Source organism: Amaranthus tricolor, chromosome 10, assembly GCF_026212465.1.
Source record: "Amaranthus tricolor cultivar Red isolate AtriRed21 chromosome 10, ASM2621246v1, whole genome shotgun sequence".
Lineage (NCBI taxonomy): Eukaryota > Viridiplantae > Streptophyta > Magnoliopsida > Caryophyllales > Amaranthaceae > Amaranthus > Amaranthus tricolor.
Window position 1 is genome coordinate 1,985,468 of NC_080056.1, and position 22,809 is coordinate 2,008,276.

The following is a 22,809-nucleotide window of genomic DNA, read 5'->3' on the forward strand; positions in this document are numbered from 1 at the left end:
ATTTGCAAAAACATAAATTTAAGTGGTTTAATGAATGATATATAATAACCCATTAAGATATGAGTAAAGGAAAGAATTTTAAGTTAGCTTATTAGTTGAATACTTTCTTTTAAACTTTTGTGATGAGGGTTGAAATCTCACCTCTCTTGCATGTATTAAGAGATTTTACTCGCCCAAAAGTCCAAAAACATTAAACTATTGAAGATGTTTGATAAAATAGCTTAATGAAAACTTTTAGCTTATTTAGCGTAAATATATGATATGAAGGTCAATTAACATAATGCTAATATATATTAACTTAGATGGTTGATATAAGTCGTTTTGAATTAAACTATATTTTAAAAAGCTGACATGATGACATGTTCAAAATCAAATGATTAAATTAATTACTTCAATCAACTACTAATTATCAGCTTTTTATCCTTTGGTGAATATCCTCCTAAGTCCTTATATATGACTATATTCTATTATATTGGAGCATTGAGAAGAAATAAGAAACTCACATCAATATGTCCTTTTTGAGCAATATTGTGCCAATCCCTTGTATTAATCCCAGTTTTCCATTCAAACTCAATTGAAATTTTGGTTATAGGATAATGTTTTGGAGCCCAGAAACAAGTCATATAGTTTCCAGTATCTCCTGCTGTAAATGAAAAGTTTCCAGATTCCACTCCATCTTTATAATGATAATCATTTCCTCTTGGTGATGTTACCTGCATCCATCTCAATTTTTTTTTAAAAATATACCATTATTAATTATTTGTAACATTATATTTCTATTATAATGCGTTCATTTTGGTTGAATTAATTTATTGACATGGCATTAGAGTCAGCGTGACAAGAGGTTATAGACTCGAATCTTAATCACCTTACATTTGTTATGAGGAGGTGTGTTGCATCCACAATTCTAGCCCATAGGACTCTCGCGTGAGGAGGCGTACGTGTTAATTAGAATATATAATATATTATAGGACCTCAATCATCAGCTTAAATTTTTAATTGAATTGATTATTTGACATGATATTAGACTGGGTCGGCTCTAAGCAAGTGCAAACCGTACCTACGCCCATGGCCCCAAAAGAATTTTAGTTTTCAACTAGTGCTAATTTCCGAACTTTCTATATATGCAATAGTTTAGGGGCCTATAAAAAATTTTTCCCCTCGAGCCCTTAAAAACCTAGGGCAGGCCCTGATATTAGAGTCAGCGTGACAAGAGGTCACATACTTGCCAGATTTAAGGAGGGTGTATGCCGCATCAACACTTTTAGCCCAAAAGGCTCTTTTGTGAAATGGGCGTATTAGAATATATAACATATATGAAACTTCAATCAGTAGCTCAAACTTTTAATTAAATTGATTATGTGAAACTTTAAATGCATAAAATTCTATCTCAAAACTACTAACGAAACCATTGTTATTTTGTTTGATAATACAAATGCACCCATTATTATATATTTATATGCATGAATTGATAATGATCTAATGATTTTTTTCTACTATTTTTCAATTAATTAAGAAAAAAATAAATTAAATAAAATTAAATGAGAAAATACACGAGCTGCAATGCGATGACTAGGAGGTAGAGGTTGATCTTCAATGGGACTAATAACGTTGTATGTTCCAACAGTCATTGCATTACGCTTGATTTCTTCAGATATACATCTTGTAGATCCAGATTCGATCTCGAGTCGTAACGATTCAATATTTACAAATAAATTAAGGCTAAACATTAGAAAGATTATGGTAGTTTTTGTTGTTATAGATGTCAAATTTGTCATTGTAGATGAGAAAATTTTGGTTCATGGGGAGGAAAGAAGAAAATTTGGTTGAGTTTAATGGGAAAAAAATGTTGAGATATCCAAAGTTTTGTGCTTCTTACAATAACTAATTTTATAATAAGATTTTTAGTTATCAAATGTTGAATTTATTTATTTTTTTAATTTAATTAATGGAGTAATTCATTCAAACTTTGTCATTTATCAATTGAGAGCTTTATATATTCAATAAAATTTGAAATAAGGGTGTTTGGACTATTTTAAGATATTATCGTGCAAATAATACTCCTTTCTATAATGATTCATTATAAGTATATTATTTTTTTTGATTTACTATTTATCATTAAATAAATTTAAAATGTATGTTATTCTTAATGTATAGATTAAAACATACTGATAGCCAAGTGAAATTTATTTGACTATTGTCTACGTAAATTTTTTTTATATCAACTTTGTATAATTTTCATTTATAAACAATTTAAAATTGAAAAGTGCAATATATAAAGTGTAAACAATTTTTATTCTACACAATTGAGATTACATTTTATTCGTCATTATTTATAACAATGAGTCATTATTTATATTTTGAGTCGAGGGACTCTTTAATCGCATCTTTCTTTATAAATAGTTTTTATGAGCGAAATACAATGATGATAATTATTATATTATTTATAAAGCATCATTCAACAAAATGATCATGTTCTAGTGATATGTGATATGAACAACCCCATTTCTACATGAAATACACCACCATCCTCAAGTGAAGCTCGAACATTAACACCCAATTCTTGTGCCCTTTTCCTCATCTCCATCCCTTCCTCGGACTCCATCAATCTTCTCAAAGCCGTCTCGATCACCATCGACGTAACCACCTCAAGGCGGCGCGACCAATCCCTCACCATCGTCCCAATCTTCAGCACCTCCGTCACAAAACAAGCATTCGAGGGGTTGATCAGAGTGCATCGGCCATGCCGCCATTGGCACACCCATACTAATACTTTCCATACACGAATTCCACCCACAATGAGTCATAAACCCACCTACTGATTCATGACCCAGAATCTCTATCTGTGGGACCCATTCTTGAACAATCATTCCCCTGTTTCGTATCAGATCTTCATACCCTTTAGGAAGATCAAGCAATTTTGATTCCCCATTTGTGAAAATGTCGGCAGAATCTGCTTTTCGAAGTACCCATAAGAAATTCAATCCACTTTTTTCTAATGCGATGGCTAATTCTATTGTTTGTTCATCTGTAAGTGATGTTGTGGATCCGAAAGAGATGTATATGACCGAATTGGGTTCGTGTTTATCGAGCCAATCTAGGCATTTGTGTTTGTTTTGAGGAGTTTTGGTTGGTATAGGATTGAATGGTCCTAAAGCAAAGTGGTTGATTATAGGGTTAGTGTGTATTTTCCCCAAAAGTTCTACATATTTGTTTTCGATTACCTTGGAAGTATTGTATAATCTTCCTGATTCGGACCCCAAAAACTGTTCTTGTTTGAGTATAAACTCTATAGCTTCTTGTGAAAAGCATCCGTCTACCATGGAAGGATTTGATTTAGGAAGAAGACCTAAATAATCAAGCGAAAATGGTTAGAGCCAACCAAAACAACTTGGGATTGATGGGGTTTAATGTACGGGTGCTTTTATATTTGGTTGTAATGATAAAAGAGAGTTGTTTCCGTTTGGTCAAACAGAAAAAGTTCTTTTAAAGCCCTACAAAACAACCTATGTTGAATTTGAAGGGAGGTTTAAGGTACCTAATCTTATATTTGTTAGTAATGAAAAACAGTTAATTCCGCTTGACATAAATTAAGTGGAAAAAGTTTATAGCTTCCAAAGCCAAATAAAACAATTCATATGGGGTTCTAAGAGGTTTAGTATACACAAACTTGCATACATTAGTAATGATAGAGAAATTTTTTATGCTTGACCTAAATCAAGCAGATAAGTTTTAGCTTTTAAAGCCAATCAAAACAACAATATTTTATTACATCCAATAACATTAAATACTTCTAGTTCACATCCATACGTAATTTGAGAGGAGTTTTAATACGCAAATTCATCTTTATTGATTATAACAAAATTGTTGCTTTATATTAACCGCAACTACAAATAAATAAAGGTATATATAATTAATAACTCATTTTATAATCGTTTATAATCAAAACCAAACTACTATAATTTGTCGGCCATCAAAACAAAGAACACCCAATAATAAATCAATGAAATTCATATTTATTAAACTAGAATATTTACTTATAATTAATTCTTAACTTGCGTTAAAATATATTTTTATTTTTATCAATTTTTCTATCATCATAATTATCATACTCGTCACTTATAGAAACTATAATCAAGAACTAAAATTTATTATTTTTTCTATCATGAACAAAAATCAATTGACTCCATCATTTTTAATAGTAAAGAAATCAATATATAAATTGTAAGATCGCAGTGATTATCGTTAAAAGTCAATCAATATAAAATTACCGAATGCATTCCGCTGCTCACTTTCCCAAGCAATCATGCAAAAAGCTGATATAGAAAACAACACATAAATTTCAACACTTGAAATAAGCTTACAATCTTGAACAACATAAGCCATTAAATTATCATGAATAACAACAACTCTCGAGTGATCACTCGAGAGTTGCTGTATGACTTTGTAAACAGGTTGGCGCAAATTTAAACAAGCATTAAAAAGCGGGTGGAAGTGTGTAGGATAATGGTTCGATGGATCCGGGTTTGGGGCAGGGGACTCATATGGAGGAAGTTCAAGGTTATGGAAATGGATATTGGTTGGAGACCCGGATCCACGAATAGCTAGTCGGAGTTTGGCTTGTCGGTTATGGGTGGAGGATCCGACATAGTGGACGGGTAATCCGTATGAAGATATGAGATGGGATAGTTGGAGAAGTTGGTTTAGATGGCCTTGTAATGGAAAGGGTACCATTACAATTGCTATTTGTTTGTTGTTATTGCTATTTTTGGCTTCCATTGTTGGATTGAGCGAGACTTTGCTTCTGCAAGTTTGTAGATTTATAATAGTGTTGAAAATTAAGACTTAAATTCAGACTTTGCTTCTGCAAGTTTGTAGATTTATAATAGTATTTATATTTAGTTTGTTTAGCGCAACGTAGTTATGTAGGTGGTTGTTAACGGTCTAAGTGTTTGCAGTTTTGGTAGCTGTAGCCTGTAACTGTATAATAGTAGGGAGTCATTATCATCATCATACTCAGTGTATTCCGCTTATAAGGATATAAGTAGGATCTGGAGAGGGGAGGAAGACGGCAACCCACATCCATAAAGGAAGATGCGGTCAAAGAGTCCTCCAGCTCTAGATAGGTACTCCGAGAAAGTTCTTCCTACAGCAACCCACAACCCAACCGATGGTGGTGGAGTAAATTTTAGATTATTTAGATGTCTAATTAGCTCAGTAAATTAAAATTATTCAATAAATATAGTAGTTATAAACTTTAAAAGTATATTCTATTGAGAAAAATATTGAAAAAATCCTAAATTGTTACTTTTAATTTGATTTTAAAACGTTATTAATTATAACCTTCTGAAAACAGTTACATGCTACACTAAATTCTACATTATCGAACAATGACAATTTTTAAAAAAAATAAAAATAGTTACATACTCCTATACCCTCATTGTACACCTTTTAAATGAAAAGGTTCTCAACTATTATCGTATTGTATGGTTCCTTTTTGGCTATAAAACAAAACAACAAAGTAAATCCAATCTTGTGGACGGTAATCTATAAAAGTATTCATACCACCTACCACGTTTTTTTCCTGACTATTAGGGTGCTCTAGAACTTTCTATTTCACCATATAGATAGTTAAGGGTGAATTCCACAATTTTATAAAAGTAGGTCAAAACTTTTTACTTTATATTTCTCACTTTTTATTGTGTACTATCGAACTTTCTCCACATTTTTACAAAGGAAACCAAATCCGTTTAGTATTATTCGGTGATAACTTTGTAAAAAGTAGAAAATTACAGAAGTAAAAAGAAACGAAAACTGTTAGAGTATATAATATATCCTGAAATCTCAACCATCAGCGTAAGCTTTTGGTTGAGATGGTTTCTTGACATGGTATCAGAGCCAACGTGACAAGAGGTTACGGGTTCGAATCTCAACCATCCCATTTAAAGTGGAATATTCAGTGTCAATGCACATCCACACTTTTAGCCCAATAGACTCTCATCTAAGAGGGCATGTTATAGTATATAACATATCTTGAAGCCTCAACCATCAGCTTATTTGGTTAAAATGCTTTCTTGACATAAAATATAATTTAACTGAAAGGTAAATTAATCTTTATTTACTAGGTGAAGTAGAAGGTCAAGTTTGATTAAGGTACCCCAGCCATATACTCGATATACTATGAGACCTCATTGAATTCTTCTTTATACTTTTCTTGGATGGGTATGAATATGATATGTATGTTATCTTTCTTCCTCGAACTCCGACCTATACAAAATATTGTGTTGATGACTATATCTAATAATTCAGTGGATAGAGGCAAATTAAACCAGTAGTCGGGCTAATTTATGACTTCACCCATTCAGTCAAACTTTGTGGTACCATACAAATATACTTCTACAATAGTTTGGTTCATTAAGAAATCAGCAAGTCTTGTATGAGATCGTTTCATCGCGAAATGAGGCAATACAAGTAACTCATTAATAAAAAACATAAATAAACAATGAAATTTAAATTGTATAGGGTAGCAGTTATTTTTTCTAATGTTTGGGTCTAATCCAATTGAGGCCGCCTCATGAGACGGTCTCAATTAAGAATTTGTGATACTAATATTAAATAAAAGGATACAAAGAACAAAATACCAAATTCTTGAATATGAAGCTATTAATTTTCAGCTAGTCTCTTGAGAGACGTATTTCAAGCCCAATCCATTTAAGATTAATGTCTACTTGTCGTATTCTTAATGCCTACTTACATTATTCTTAATGCTTACTTACCATATCCTTAATGCCTACTTTCAATATCTTAAATGTGTACTTACATTATTCTTAATGCCTACTTACTATATTTTAAAAAATATATAATGAGTCGGTCTAATTAAAAATAGTCTCTCAAAGAGACCGTCTCTCACAAGAATTTGTGATTAAATTTTTAGAGATAAGAACTCAAGAACCTCATGTATTATTGGGCCGCCTAAACGGCCACTAGGCCATACCTCCCCTGCCCCTGTATACACAAATTCTTATGGAAGACAGTCTCTTTGAGAGACTGCCTTCAACGGGCCAGCCCAATTTAAAAAAAGTAAAATGAAAACATTTAATTTAGACAATTTTAGATTTAATTATGTAAGGTAGGATGTAATTGGAAACTGCAACCCATCATTGGATTTGTCCCCTTGTAATACGCACCATTTTCCTCCCCCAAAACTGTAATCATCATTTAAAAAAAAAAAAAAAAAAAAAAAAAAAAAAAAAAAAACTTCCATATTCAAAACCTCCCATTTCAGTTTCAAGCAAGCACTTGAGTTGCCATTTTTCCTTTCTTCCTCTCGTTTCCTTTCAGTTTTCAATCAAACATCTTCCTCGCCATTAGCCATTTTTTTCAAGCAAAAAACATTCTCCTAGTTCCTTCAACTACAACCAAGTATAATTAAATTATAGTTTTCTTCTTCTTTTCTTTCGCATGCAATTTTGGTTATTTTTTCGTGGGTAATTTATTTTCTTCATTTTCGCTATTTTCGAGTGTTTTATTCCATTACTAATCAAATTATATTCTTTAATAAACTAAAATCCCCAATTTTTTTGTTTTTAGACATGGATGATGAACAAACTCTAGCATCTGCAATGAAAAATTTGAGAAGACCAGACCAAAATCTCGGAACTAGTGACAATGTTCAAGGTTCCTGCCCAAAACCAAAAAAGAAGAACGCTAAACTATGCTATTTCAAACTGGAAACAAATGAAGGATCCTAAGTAAAATTTTTTTATATTTAAATCAAATTTAAATCTGACTAAATTGGCATTAGATCTACTGTAAATGGGAGCCTTTTTTTTTTTTAGATCTGGGAAAAAACTTTTGGGATATATGGTGAAGCTTAAGATGATGGATTTTATATTATAAATTGAAGGTTTTTGTTTTTTTATGTAAATCGAAACTTAATATGTTAGAAATTGGCTTTAGTGTTTTGTAAGTTGGCATTTAATTCGATATAATATGATAAAAGTTTGCTCTTAATATTATATAAGTTGTCATTAATATAAGTTGGCATTTAATATGTATTACTTGGCATTTAATACAATATAAGTTGGCATTAGATCATGTTACTCTAAATGATGCTTTAATCTGTGTAAATTGGGATTAGGTTATTGTAAGTGACGTTTTTATCTGTGCAAATTGGATTAAGTTATTGTAAGTTGTTGTAAGATTCACTTGTTTTTTTAGGATTTTGAGTTTGCCAAGCTGGTTTTAAAGAGAGATATTGAGGTCATCACTCACGATTGCAAGAGGGTTGTTGATGCAAAGGGGGAAAAAGGCATTGATGTTCCGATTCCAGCTGTGTGGTTTGTCGATTCACTACGTTGGGAAGATAAGATTCCAGATGAGAAAAAGTCCGTACTCAACCCAGTACATCATTTGTGTCTTATGTTGTATAATCGATCCAACCATTTGTTGAAGTCTTTATTTTCTTGCAATTTATACGTGTTGACCATGTTTTTCCAGCAATCTTCGAACTCGACCTCACTATTACAACCCATTAAGCACTTGTGGAAAGCATGATTGAAGTCGGGATTTGACTTTAAAGTACCGAATCGTGCCATAGCATTTTTAAGGAGGTGCCATAAACACAATCTATGCTTTGAACTTGGAAAAACCTATTCATTTTAACTCATATTAGTTTGTATAGGCAATATCATAAATTGACATTAAAATACAGTAAGTTGGTATTTAGTTTAGAATTTACCGGTATTAAAATATAGTAAGTTGAAATTAAAAGTATAGCCATCAGTTTGTTTGTTTTTTTTAAATTAGGCATTAAAATATAGTAAGTTGGTATTGAGTATACAATATACTGGCATTTAAATGTAGAAAGGAATATGCTAACATATATTTTCGATTGCCTTCGACATTGCAGCATCCTGATATGTGAATATTGATGTCTGTGATTTGTCGTTCATTACTTTTTTGAAATTAGACATGACCTACTCGAATGATTCACTCTTCTCATCTGCTATAAAAGCACAACCGAACATTACAGTGTTACAATGATTATTTACCCCGACGATAGGACCACATATCAAATTGTATCAATTAGTCTGGTATGTTGTGTCAAAAATAACAACATCACCATATATTTTATAATCATCTCTCATCATTCCATCACACCAAAAAAGTGTCTAGAGTTGTCCTTGTTCATTTAACCTCACCTGGTAAAAAAAATGGGGATCCTTCTCTCCCTCGCATATTAATTGATCGATTACACTTTGAGCATCTCCAACCTGTGTCGCTTTCATCCGTATCCTGTTATCACGAAGATAAAATACACGGTAAAAATAATGCAAAATTATTTAAGTGTAATGCCCACTTAATGTGATCATAAATCCATTTTACATATTAATACCAACTTACATCATAAAGCCAATTTACATCAATATACTCTCAACTTGAATCTGATCTAAAGCCAATTTATAAAGTATACAATCTCATACCTGTTGACACAATTAATGTGATCATGTAGGATGTGGCCCACAAATTTGTCACCTCTAGCATCCTTTGACAAGTATCGATATGCTGTGGTAGGTTTGATGTTTGCAACCTCAAACGCTTTGATCGTTTCTATCTTGTCTAGAATGGAGTTATGCCTCTCCGATTTATGGAGATGTTGTCATTCTATCCTTGTCAATTCATGTGTGTGTAGAGTAATATGTTGCTTCACATAGTATACGTCGCTCTCTCTGTCTAATTTTAGTCTGACTTTGGCTTTACAGTCACTCCTTGTAGTTGGAATTAGCTTGGTTTTCTTAGAAACGGTATTACCTTCATCCGGAGCAACAGGTGCATGATGTGTTTTTCCCTCACATGAGCACACTAAATACCTCTCCGTAATTATATTATTACTTGATCTTTGTGTCCACTTTTTCACACTAAACCAAGTGACTCATGCATGTGATGCGTACAATTGCTCAAGATCTTCTAAATTTTAAGCAGTAACCCCTTCAAGTGTCCCGTATATATCTACATTTGCAAGGTCACTTAGTTGTCGTCTTACTTGAAGTGGGTTAGCATAATCAATGTTCGTTGTAATATCATCATCTTCGTCATGGCTGATGACTTGTAGTTGCTTGTCAAAATTATATCCTGTCACAAATATATATAAGCACCAAATGCCAACTTATAATAATCTAACGCCAATTTGCAAATATCTAATGCCAATTTATATACCATATAATACAAATTTGAAAACTATATAATGTCAGTTTGAGTACTATCTAATGTCAATTTAACTAGCATATAATGCCAATTTAAAACTATATAATGCCAATTTCAAACTATCCTTACTACCAATTTATAACTACCTAATTTGAAAACTATTTAATGCCAATTTGAATACTATCTAATGCCAACTTATAAAGTATCTAATGCCAATTTTAACTAGCATATAATGCCAATTTTAACTTATCTAATGCCACTTTGAAATTATCTAATGCCGATTTGAAGCTATCCTTAATGCCAAATTAACTAGCATATAATGCCAATTTAACAGTGTCTAATGTCAATTTAAAACTATCCTTACTACCAATTTAAAACTGTCAGTTTGAAACTATCTTTAATGCCAATTTAAATAGAATTTAATGTCAATTTAACACTATCTAATGCCAATTTGAATACTATCTAATGCCATTTTGAAAACTATCTAATGCCAAATTAAATAGCATTTAATGCCAATTTTGAACTCTATCTTATATCTATTTGAACCTATCCAATGCCAATTTGAAACAATCTAACGCCAATTTGAAAATTATATAATGCCAATTTGAAAACTACGTAATGCCAATTTAGGATAGCATCTCATGCCAATTAAAAACTATCTCTTACCACTTTAGAACTATCTAATGTCAATTTGAAACTTTTTAATGCCAATTTTAAATACTATATAGTGCCAATTTAGGATAGCATCTAGTGTCAATTTAAAACTATTTAATGCCAAATTGTAAACTATCTAATGCTAACTTATAAAAAATCTTCGAATTATTGCATGAACTATAATGAATTATATCTAATACCAACTTTTAAGTATTAAATATCAACTTGAAAATTATTTACGTCTAATTTACAGTAACCAACTTGAATAATATTGTTATCAAATGCAAAACTAACCTTCGTGTTCACTAGTTTTACTTCCATCGCCATGCTTGAGCTGAGTATGCTCATCATTTAATGGAACTACAAAAACAGCATTGAGAAACATCAGATTTTTTATTTGAGTATAGTTTATTGAATTCTTGAAGGAAAATAGATCCAAACTTAATTATATTGTCTCTAAAAGACGAACCACGTTGAGTCTCTGTCACGAAATCTTCGAATTCTTGCATGAACTCATCCATGTTGTTGAAGATGAAGAAAAACGAAATATAGGGAGAATACCCAGAGGTGTTCATTCGGGTGATCGGGTTGGTTTTGGACGGGTGTCATTCGATTCAGTTGTATTTCGGATCGGTTATTTTTCGGATGCGTGTTACGACGGGTCACACTCGGGTCAGGTCGGTTAGTCACGGTTCGGTTGACGATCGGTTATTTGAGCTATCGGTTTAGCATCAGTTCGGTGTTGGTTGAAGTTCGTGTCAAGTAGTCGATCGGTCTCAGACTGTCATCGGTAATAATTGGTTCGGTTTTATCGCGTACAAATCGGGTTCGGGTATTATTTTCCAGTAGAATTCGACTACGTATTACTAATTACTATAGATCGAGTCAATATCGGATTAAGTTGTTAGACATTTTTTGATTGATGATAATATTCCCCTTAATTAAGGTAAAATAGTTAAAATGCAAATCAGTTAGTGATTATTACTTTGTTACTTTTACTTGTTTGATTGTAAATTAAAATTAAAGTTTTATCATTTTTCATCAAATTTGATTAAAAATAGTTAAATAAACATTGACCATTGATTATTAACTCTAAATATATGAAACCATTTATGTGTAAAATTTAATTTACTAAAATTTCTTTTACTTTATTAGATTAACTAATAAGATGATTGAATATGAGTCGATCATACCTCTATATTAAAATTGGGTTCAGATTTACAGCATTTCGATTAAAAATTTGTTCGGATTAAGTCGGTTTTAGCCGGATCAAGTTCGGTTTTGAGCATGATTCGGGTCGAGTATGACTCGGGTCGGTCACTATTAGGTTCGGGTAATCTCGGTTAACTGTTATATGTCGATTATAAAAATCGGTTGCAGTTCGGGTTCGATTGTAAGAATTTCGGTCATAAATCGGACCGAGCGCAACTTCGGTTCGGATAATGTCGGTTCGATAAACCTAAAAAAGAAACATATTTTCGGGTCGGTTAACTTTCGATCTCGGTTTGGATTTTCGGGTCAGGTCACATTTGAACGGCTCTAAGAATACCTATTTGAATCTGATATTTTTAGTTTTAATGTATGAGAAATCAGAAAAATTTTGATAATGATTACATTACTTCAATTTCCAATGAGTTTTGCAATCATGGTCTTGGAATATGTAAGGTTACCTTGGGGAGTACTTAACTGCTGCTTCTGCCGTTTTTTTTTATATATTTTTGCTTTATATTAATTCATGAAAGCTTATGGGCTTGGACTTGAGGGACCGTCTCTCACAGAGACGGTCTCTCGAGAGAGTTACTGCCTTGTATAAGTATAACCTTGTCTATAGCGTTAATAGTTATCCTATCCTTTCTCTCTGTCCACCAATTTACATGATCAAGTTTTGTATGAAACCATATCATTATGAAACAAAATCTATATAACTAACATATTTTAAGATTATAAACAATCAGTTTAAAGTTATAAATAATCATTCTAATACTATAAAAAAATTAAATGGCTCCTACAATTTAAGTTCTTAAATATTACAAATACAAATTCGCTCAATTTTTATAATAAAAAATTAAGTTTCTTTTATCAACTAATATGATTTTTTTAATAAAATAAGAAAATCCAAATAAAATCCAATTTAGATTGGAAACCACACAAACATATAAAGCTACAGTTAGTTCTTATTTCAAATATAATTTATATGACAAGAATTTATGGTGGTTCTGAACATGTGTAAGATGCCTAAACATAAACCTTTTATAGGCCACAAATTATAAAAATCATTATATCGAGCATCAAAAGATCGTATCTATTTTTACTCTGCCGCTGCCAAATATACTTAACAATTAATATCATCTATTGATATGGGCAAAAAAAGCTTCCCTCTCTACAGAAGAAACGCCACCTTCACCAATAGATCCTCTTAGAATTTCACCTAACATAGCACTCCTTTGCCTCATCTCATTTCCTTCCTTAGATTTCATCAACATTTTCACCACTTTTTCTATTGTATTTGACATTACAAGTTGCTCATGATGCTCCCAATCTCTAACCATCATACCAACTTTTAGTACCCCACAAATCAAAGTTGCATTTCTTGGTTGATCATATTGTATAGGCCAAGCCACAATAGGAACTCCCATACTTATACTTTCTATGCACGAATTCCATCCACAATGACTTATAAACCCACCAATTGATGAATGTGCCAAGATTTCTAATTGTGGGGCCCAATCTCTTACTATAATTCCCCTTCCTTTAACTCTTTCTTCAAACTTTTCTAGATCATGAAATCTTTTTATTTTAGAGTTTTCCTCAACTTCATGCATTACCCATAAGAACTTCTCCATGGATCTTTCTAACCCATTTGCTAACTCTTGAATTTGATCATTTTTCAATGAAGTTGTTGACCCAAAAGCTATGTATATCACTGAATCTTTCTCTTGTTCATCCAGCCATTTTAGACATTCATGCCTATTTTCTTCTGAATTATCTATAAGTAATCTTTGTATGAGACAATTTGACTATTTCACAGTGAGAGAGATTCAAAATGTCTCTTTTAAACAACTAAAGTAGATGCCTTAATGTCAAAGTGTTGATTTGAATATTCAAAATAACGTGTCAAACAATAACAATTTAAAATGAGTATTTTAATTGCTAAGTAAAATTTTTAAAAATTTTATCGTGCTATATATTTAACCTGATTTTTAAGAATATCTCACAATGATTACGTCTGAGAAATTTCATGTGGTAATTTTGAGTTTTTGGTTTTTTCACAAACATTTTATTAAATCCGCGTGGTAATTTTAACTTTTCTATGTGGTACTCAAAATGTTTAATTTTTGGTCAAGTTAAGTATTTATTTCGACTGAATTTCGAAATATGTGGTCAATTAGGATGATCAAGACATTTGTTATTTGTTTTTTGAAAAATAAATGTTATTACGTTGAGTAAAAATTGCGTAAAGTTAAAAAAAACATCTCTTTTTGTCAATCACGTGGGAAAATTAGAAGGTCAAGGTCACTATGTAGATTTTAAAAAAAAATTGTCTGACACGTAAAAAAGCCAAAAATTCATGATTAGCATATGCTCATTCCATCTTAAGTGAGAAATTTTTATAAATGAGAGTTTGATGATTGAAATTTGAGTATAGAATATTCACACCCGTAAATTTATTACCTCCGATTGTAAAACAATTAGAACTCATAATCATATATATAATGAAACGACAACCAATGACCAAAAGATTTACCGGCGGAGTGGTCGAGGAGGAGCTGACCTTTGAATTCCACAGGATTAAATGGTCCAAAAGCAAAGTGTTTTACACCCAATCTTCTAGAAGACAACATTTCTAACAAGTGCACATATTTACCTTCTAGAATTCTAGAAGTATTATAGACCCAACCTGACTCCGATCCGAGATATTTATATTGATTCATTGTAAACTCCAACACATCCGGAGTTACACATCCTTTCGAGGAGGGTATAGAACATTCTAGAACATCATTTAAATCTAATTCAAAAGGTTTCATTTCTTTTGGTATACTTTCCCATACACCTAAAAAATAAGTAAAAGCCGAAATCGGATTAAAGACGTACGTTTCAACGTTAGACAAGAGTTTAAAATCTTGTACAACGTTCGACATTATAAGATCATGAATGACAATGATACGACGAAAGTTTTTAGCTAGTTTTATTAATAGGTTATAAATTGGTTGACGAAGATGAGTAGAAGCTTCTAGAAGAGGTAATGAAGGAAGTTGAAAATCATGAAAATGGATCTTGTTAGTTGAAGATATGGATCCATATCCATGGATATGGATCTTTGGTTGATGGGTATGGGTTGAAATGAAATGAATGGGTATGTTGTAGGAGAAGATCATAAGATGAGAAAGATGGAGGAGTGGATTTAGATGACCATGTGATGGGAAAGGTACCATTAGTAGTGTGATTTGGTCTTCCATTTTTTGTTTGATGAAGAAGGTTTGATTTGGAAATTGGGTGTTTGATTTTTGTAATGAAAGATGGATTGTGATGATTAAAGGATGAATTAGTTTATTTGGGTAATTAAGAAGATGTTTGACTCATAATTAAAGTATTAAAAAGTGAGGTTAAGTTATAGTGATGTGTAACCTAACTCCATAAATAATTGTGATGGTTTTATATGGGATATTTGAGCATCTCAAAAATAAAAAATATGGGATATATGAGTGATGACCATAGACCATAGTTAGTACTCCCTTTACACTACAAAATTTGCAACTATTTTTTTTAATAAGTCCCATCAAATTTATTATATTTTCATTTTGATTATAACTCAATTTTTTTCTTTAACTATCATATGTTTAATTTATTTTTAATTTCTTTGACATATGTTTATAATATATCCTACAATATTTGTTTTTATCTTTACTTGGTTTACCCATCAAAAACATATTAAAATAAATTTTATGGACAGACAAAGTATTTTTTATTAAAGAAATCAATAGATGAGAGATAATTGAAAGTTGAGAAAATAATTATTATTTAATTAAAAATAGCTTATTTTAATGCAATTAGAAGGTTTGGTAGTCAAACTAACCAATATTAATATTTAGTAAATTAGTTATTGTTATGAATAAACCGTTTTTAAACAAGCTGCTCATAACAGTGGGTTCAAAACCAGTTAACAAAAACAGTTAGTGAAATTAACCACTTTAATCAACTATCAGTCATTTTCCAAACACCCCAGAGTGTTTTTAGTGTGTCCAAAAGTATTACTCCCACCAATCCTCCCAAAACACTCTCATTCGAACTTTGAGTGCCAAAAGAAGTTCAAAGCAATTTCTAGGAATGCTTATGTAAACATTTTGAGTGCTAAAATTCATTCTAAAAATTTCATTGCAAAGACAAAACCAGCTCTCACAACCTTCCAACCAAAAATACACCAATCTGAAAATGAATATCACACCACAATTAACAAAAGCAGGAATCACAGATGTTGAATGAAAACCATGTCAGAATAATCATTCAAGTTTCAACATATCAAGTTTTTCACAAACACAAAAAAAAAAAAAGAAAATAAATAAATAAATAAACATAAATTTCAAAGTATTCTCTATTTCATATACCAATTCACCCATAAAAGAGAGAACACCTTAAACCCAATACTAGTAACACCCTAACTTTCACCAATGGTTCCAGTTCCTATATTTCTCCCTCAACATTCAAAATCTACATTTTCCATAATAATTCAACAGGGAAATGTATATCAGTGACAGTAACTCACCCCCATCTGAGATGGGTGCATTTCTTCAACTTCAAAACAAGCTAATTTTGCTCATTTATGACGAATCATCCCGGCATTAATAACTGTTAAATCACTTGTTAGGGCAGGCCTTTGTTTGTATGCCCACACCAAAAAACCAAAAAAAAAACAAAAATCTGTAGAGCTCCGACCATATCAGATTACAAGTTGGATTTTTCTTCGTATTTCTTCTATGGACTGCACAGATTTTTCAGGTCCTCCTCCTTGGCATACCAAGTGGGAATAATTTTAGAAATGTGAGGATAAAGATCCTTATAAGCATTTCTGATCGTTCCTTCAGCAACACCAGTAGCAAGTGATATATCTGCACAAGGTTTTTTGCATGCTTTTCAGTCTTTAGGGTAAAACAAGGGTTGCAAGTTACAATACTTGAAAGCACAGGAAGTCCAACACTTAAAACATACAGAATTCTAAGAAATTTTCTTATTACTTTAGTTAAGAGGATTAGATACAACTCTAAGAAAAAATTATTGGATACTAATGGATAAGAATAGTTTTTTAAACAGTAAATCAAAAAACTTCCAATTCATAAAATCCTCGATTACAAATATCGAACAGCGTAATCTGAGCCAAGGACATGAAACCAGTGACTCTGATTTTATTCCTTGCATACACCATTGATGCCACCTAAAAATGCTCAACCTTTTATTTGTTTGACTAGCAAATAGATTTTATTTCCGACAAACATACTTGAAAGGTTCACGTTATCACAGAGTCGATTTGAATCAAAAAGCATCTTAAATCAAAGAACAGTAAGCTCACAAATTCCTCTCAGAGAGACATTCTTAATGTCTTCCACTATAACAGAAATATATCTAGCTCTGGGTTTGGGGGGCTTCTTTTGTAATCAGATTGACGTTATGGTCCCATTACTAGTATTTCCAAGTCGTCAATAAGTTCAACTATGCCTAACTGCAATTGTTTTATTTTTGAATCTTTATGGAGATTTAATAATTTACTACTAATTTAAATTTACATGATTTTTCCCAATCAAAAATGATGTTTCAAAAATATACATTGAGCTGACAGCAACAACATATCATAATCAGTCCAGCAAGAAGGAATTGAATAGACTACAGTTTTAAAACTCAAAATGCATAGCCAGTGTGACAAACCTCGAAGGGGTTTCTTTTGCTCTGAAAGTTGAGTGACGATATAAATAACTGCAGCTGCAATGGATATGGGACTTCTCCTGTAACAATTACAAGAAAAATGAAGTTATGACCAGCATTGGTGGATCATGCCTAGTAGTCGTAGTAGGCTTGTAGCATGGTAAATAAAACCAAAGTGAACTATACTTTGCTAGGACGATACGCAACAGAAGACCTTCAATGATTTATATTTTTACCAAGTAGAGACTGAGTCTCCAATTTTCACAACACAGTGCACTTCAAATTTTCAAATTCTCTGAAACTAATAATCAATTCAAAACAGCTACATGAAATTTAAATAATAAATACATTGCCTCCTTCATGAAGCATACAGCATGACTACCTTTCAAAAAAGATTGTATGTCGATATAATTTCTTATAGAAACATAAGTATGCATCTCTACAGACCACCAACATAGCCTCAACTTTTGAGAAAAGGGTCTTAAACTTTGCAATTTATAGCATGGGTGAAGCCTTGAACTAGTTATCATAAGAGGTAAAACCTATCATTTTATTTTTCATGTATCTTCATCTAACAAATTAATATAGCTTCTATTATATGACCTTTCTATCAGTGTTGAAAGGCCTGAAAGACATTAATTTTAGAACCAGGCATTACTAGGATATAATCTAAACTGGAAAAATACAATTACAAACAATAGTGACATACATGTTTCTTCAGAACACAGTAATTTATGAAAGAAAATCAGTAGGGTTTTAACCTTATATCAATTTCTTCGGATTTTTTCACAGCTTCCTGTGCAGCCTTCATGGCTTGATTGTTCATACCAAGATTTGAACAAAAACGTCTCTGTAGTAGTTTCAATCCCATATCAGCCGCATGATATTAGTCCCTCGTAACAGCAAATAAAAAATTTCCAGGAAAGTTCTCCAGTCAAGGGGAGAAACATTTACCAGGAAGTCTCCAGCATGAATTGTTCCCATGTCTACTGCTTGCCCCATTTCAACCTCCAGCTGTTTTACAATGTACTCTTTAGCACGACCAATCTCTTTTTTCGTCGCACCATTGGCAACAGAACAAATTTCTGTATGAAACCCAAATGTAAAAAGACCCTAAGAAAATGAGGGGAAATCCAATTTTATTTCGAAGAAATTAAAGTAAAAGAGGACTCTAAGGCGATACCTTTTACAGTCCGAGGTTTGTCCTCTTGCCGACAAGCTATGTACAGACATGCAGCTAATATTGCATCTTGATTTCTTCCCCTACTCGACTTCTGATCTTCCACTTTCTTGAATATCTCACTAGCTCTATCCTAAAAAGATAAATAAATAACATAAAAAAACATCAAATCAAAAAATGTTACCAAAATCATATGCAGAATAAATCACAGGTGGTGACTGGTGAGTTGTATCAACATGTAGTGGAATTTCACCAAGACGACATATCACATGTAAATAAACCATATCTTAAAGAGACCCCGTCGCTTAAATATCAATCCATAAAATAAAAGAAGATAGCTAAAGCCATCAAAGCACACCAACATTCTTCAATGATGGCCTAAACACCTATCAAAACAAACCTAGGTCAATGTCTTGGACTCTTAACACCCCATTTCACAGAAATAAGATCACTAAGTGAACAGCCAACAAAACAATATAATGCATGACAGATTGATCTACAGAATTTATTTGTCGTGGATGGAGGACATTATAAAATTAATACACGAGCTAAAAACATCAACCAATCAAAACAAGACTTTCTCTTTCAGGGTAAGAATAATCTGTCAGATCTTCTGATGGTGAGAATCAAACTCCTATCACAAGGGTGCAAGGAAAAGTCTTCAATGGCTAGGCCAACTCATGATTCTCATCAAAAGACTTAGTAGTGAACATAAAGGGAAAAGTAAAAGATAAATGTTGTCTCGGCTAGTCAGCATATTCATAACCATATAGGCCATGCAAATAGCATTAATGTGAATATCATTGAATAAAATCAGCTAGTCAGCATATTTGACATTCATGATCAATATCCAAAAAACACAAAAACCAAAAAAAAAAAAAAAAAGAAAAAAAACGAAACGCTCACCTTTATGGTTGACACAAGGCCCAACCTGAGAAAGCAAAAAGATCTCTATCAGCTTAAGTGCTCAATTGAATACAAAACATTCAAAAACTACCACCGAAAAGTATACAAGAAAATACAATCAAACGTTCCCATTCCGAAAATTACCATGTAAAACCACAAATACAATGAAGGCTTGTAGGGTTATTTTTAGTTATCGGGGATGAAGAGAGTTCACAAAGTGCACTTTTTCACATTATCAACACCAGTTGGATGCTCTTTAACAATACCAACAGCATACTCAGGAATTAAACAACCAAGTATATCTACATATTTTCTCTTCGAAGAGGATATTTCCTACCAATGGTTAAAAAATCCACTTTATTTATACAAGGGTGAGGTTATCTACATCAGACACCCCTAGCCCTGTCTCGGTACTTACTGCTTTAGGGCCATTTTCAAAACTAAAAGGATGCACACTGTTTTAGAGTCAATTTCAAAAACAAAACACCTAACCTATCAACTTCACCTTTCAACAAAACACAACAGCAACACCATCATTTGTTTTCACGAATCGAACACCAAACTTGCTGCCCAACTCACATTTCATTTCCCGCAAAAGATACAACATTCAGACAGTCATGGCACATGACCAACTCACTTAATTAAAAACTTCCTATCAAGATAAATACGAAGATATTCAAGCACAGAATTCATCTTGAGAAAAATAACGTGCATGACTAAGAAAACCTACCAAACTAAACAACTAATAACTACTTTCAAATAACAAGATAAATTTCCCACTAAATTACTGCAAGTATTAGTCCTACAATTTCTCCCAAAACAATCCAACAACAATATTAAGGGTTGAGACTATATGAACACATCCATTAGATAAAGCAATAAATTGTCACGTGAAGTAATTTAATTATCAAATTGTCCCACAAACAGTCCTTCCCTTTCTCATATGCATGTTAGTATATATTAATTCTGATGTAAGCAACTCTATTAAAGTACATGACAGTTAATAATCTGCTACATAAGAGTGATTTGGATCTTCACATATCCTTCAACCCATTAGAGAACAGTTAAACTCGAAGTTCCCTACATTTTATCCAAAACTAACTTAATCACCATTAAACACCAACAAACCAAATGAAAGCACAGTCAGCAAGGCCCAGAGCCCACCAATTATATTCTATCATTTCTAAGCTAGAGGAAAATGTAGCCATCAATAATCATAAACCAAAATTTAACTTCAGCATGCATTTAAGATCAGTTAGCTGCTAGCAACCAAAACCAGGAAAGAAAATACAAAGTGATCTATCACCCAACCATTGCTGTGCAGGATCATTCACAAAACATGCATCGCTTTAATATAACAATGTCACATTTAATTGAAAATTGAGGAAGAGACCGAAATCAATTCGTAAGCACTTAAGTCGCTACTTCAATTCACGTTAGACCTAGTACTCCAAGGTAATACAAGTCAACAACATTCCACAACTCCAAGGTAATACTATGATATGATTATATACAACTACAATACTAAATTCCTACAATAACCACCAAAATATAGACAATTCAACATAACTAAATTCCAAAAACTACAAAGTTACAAGTATCATTTTGCGCACCTTACTCGAGTAAAATCTTACATTAATCCACCAACAACAATGCCAAAGCCATAACCCCAAAAGATTGAGGTTGACTACATGAGTCATAAATCAATTTCAATAGTCATTCATCTAAAGTCCCCTTCTTCATCCCTTTGGGTCATCTACCATCTCAAACCCTAAATTTAGTGCCCTCCAAGTCATCTAAGGTTTTCCTCTTTTAAATCCCAAAGTTTCAACTTTCTATCTTACTTATCTTCCTTATCGGTTCATCAACACTCTATCCTTGCACAAGCCCAAAACATAAACATTACTCAAAAATACCTCAATTCTCAATCCAAGTAACAAAGATCCAATACACTCTCTCTATTATAGTTATAACCCATTTTTCATCCTCATGACCGGGTAAAACCTATTTCATATCCTCACAAGAAACCTTCCATAGACTTAAAGAGCTTGATGAAAAAGTTGGGAATCAATAGTCCTACAAACGATTCAGAAATCCACAAAAAACTCAGTCTACAAACATTAAACTCAATTAACTCCCTAAAATCCATCAAAACACAACTAAGTCCAACTAATCAACGGATCACCCAATAAAGTTCCAACATTTTCCTCAAAATTATACCCCTACAACATCCAACAAAATAAATCCACACATTCAATATACTCCAACTTTTTCATCGATTACGCACATGGTCAATAAGAACAACCTCAAAAAATTCAGGCAAAAATAGAAGTAAACCTATCAGCCATAGTAGCAATGGTCTTGAAAGCAAGAATAAGCCCACGATCAGGGTTAGCACCTCGATTCTGCCACCGGCCTAACGATGATGAAAGATAATCGCCAGTAGTACCATTGGGCTTGGATATCACAGTAGAAAGCCCACCATCGGTAAGTAAAGGGTTAGTCGGCCCACCAACACGAACCGGGTCATTATCATTCGATTCATTAGCGAAAGTTCTCCATTCGGAAGTTTCATCAATGGAGTGCGATTCGAGAACGAGTCCGCACTCAGAACATACTGTGTCACCGGCCGAGTGATCGAACACAACTTCTGTGTGTTTCTTACAATCGGTACAATATGCATCCCCCATTTATACGATTTTATAACAAATGAAAATCGATTGTAGTGATTCCGATTCCTGATTGCCGGATCAATTGAATTGAATGAAATTCCGTCTACAAGTAACGATTTCTAGGGTGAGAAATTGGGGGAAAATTGGGGGTGGGAGAAATCGAAGGAATAATAAGGGTAAGAGGGTATATTTATAGAGAAAGAGAGGTGTGGGGCGTGGGGTTTGGTGGCTTGTTAGGAAAGTTGTGAGAAAGGGATGTGTGTAAATTGAATGAATGAA

General features: G+C 32.5%; 3 protein-coding genes and 1 pseudogene across 4 annotated transcripts; all 4 read right to left on the minus strand.

Annotated features, from left to right (window-relative positions):
* Window positions 1-298: 298 nt before the first annotated feature.
* On the minus strand, window positions 299-1,825 carry LOC130825913 (transmembrane emp24 domain-containing protein p24delta7-like). Its single transcript, XM_057691373.1, has 3 exons — window positions 1,554-1,825; window positions 504-713; window positions 299-331 (listed from the first exon to the last, which is right to left on the minus strand). Exons 1-3 carry the CDS (start codon window positions 1,776-1,778, stop codon window positions 299-301), a joined length of 468 nt encoding a protein of 155 aa, XP_057547356.1. The 5' UTR covers window positions 1,779-1,825.
* Window positions 1,826-2,255: 430 nt separating this feature from the next.
* Window positions 2,256-4,857, minus strand: LOC130826231 (zeatin O-xylosyltransferase-like; annotated as a pseudogene).
* An 8,052-nt stretch (window positions 4,858-12,909) lies between these two features.
* LOC130826232 (zeatin O-glucosyltransferase-like) lies at window positions 12,910-15,450 on the minus strand. Of its 2 annotated transcripts, none has more exons than XM_057691817.1 (2): window positions 14,606-15,450; window positions 12,910-13,846 (listed from the first exon to the last, which is right to left on the minus strand). In XM_057691817.1, exons 1-2 carry the CDS (start codon window positions 15,315-15,317, stop codon window positions 13,206-13,208), a joined length of 1,353 nt encoding a protein of 450 aa, XP_057547800.1. In that variant the 5' UTR covers window positions 15,318-15,450; the 3' UTR covers window positions 12,910-13,205. The 2 variants fall into 2 exon arrangements, with proteins under 2 accessions (XP_057547800.1, XP_057547801.1); XM_057691818.1 differs by having other exon boundaries at window positions 13,027-13,837.
* A 604-nt stretch (window positions 15,451-16,054) lies between these two features.
* Window positions 16,055-22,745, minus strand: LOC130826234 (transcription initiation factor IIB-2-like). The gene is made up of 7 exons (XM_057691819.1): window positions 22,196-22,745; window positions 19,859-19,883; window positions 18,956-19,085; window positions 18,727-18,857; window positions 18,534-18,622; window positions 17,776-17,852; window positions 16,055-16,964 (listed from the first exon to the last, which is right to left on the minus strand). Exons 1-7 carry the CDS (start codon window positions 22,546-22,548, stop codon window positions 16,831-16,833), a joined length of 939 nt encoding a protein of 312 aa, XP_057547802.1. The 5' UTR covers window positions 22,549-22,745; the 3' UTR covers window positions 16,055-16,830.
* Window positions 22,746-22,809: the final 64 nt, after the last annotated feature.

Coding starts and splice junctions, on each gene's coding strand:
- LOC130825913 (XM_057691373.1), bottom strand. CDS start 1,778: ATGACAAATTTGACATCTATAACAACAAAAACTACCATAATCTTTCTA. Junction 714..1,553: donor GTCATCGCATTGCAGCTCGT/GTATTTTCTCAT, acceptor AGATGGATGCAG/GTAACATCACCAAGAGGAAA. Junction 332..503: donor CTCAAAAAGGACATATTGAT/GTGAGTTTCTTA, acceptor TTTAAAATATAG/TTTAATTCAAAACGACTTAT.
- LOC130826232 (XM_057691817.1), bottom strand. CDS start 15,317: ATGGAAGACCAAATCACACTACTAATGGTACCTTTCCCATCACATGGT. Junction 13,847..14,605: donor CCTCCTCGACCACTCCGCCG/GTAAATCTTTTG, acceptor GATTACTTATAG/ATAATTCAGAAGAAAATAGG.
- LOC130826234 (XM_057691819.1), bottom strand. CDS start 22,548: ATGGGGGATGCATATTGTACCGATTGTAAGAAACACACAGAAGTTGTG. Junction 19,884..22,195: donor ATTGCTACTATGGCTGATAG/GTTTACTTCTAT, acceptor TTGCTTTCTCAG/GTTGGGCCTTGTGTCAACCA. Junction 18,858..18,955: donor CAAACCTCGGACTGTAAAAG/GTATCGCCTTAG, acceptor GGTTTCATACAG/AAATTTGTTCTGTTGCCAAT.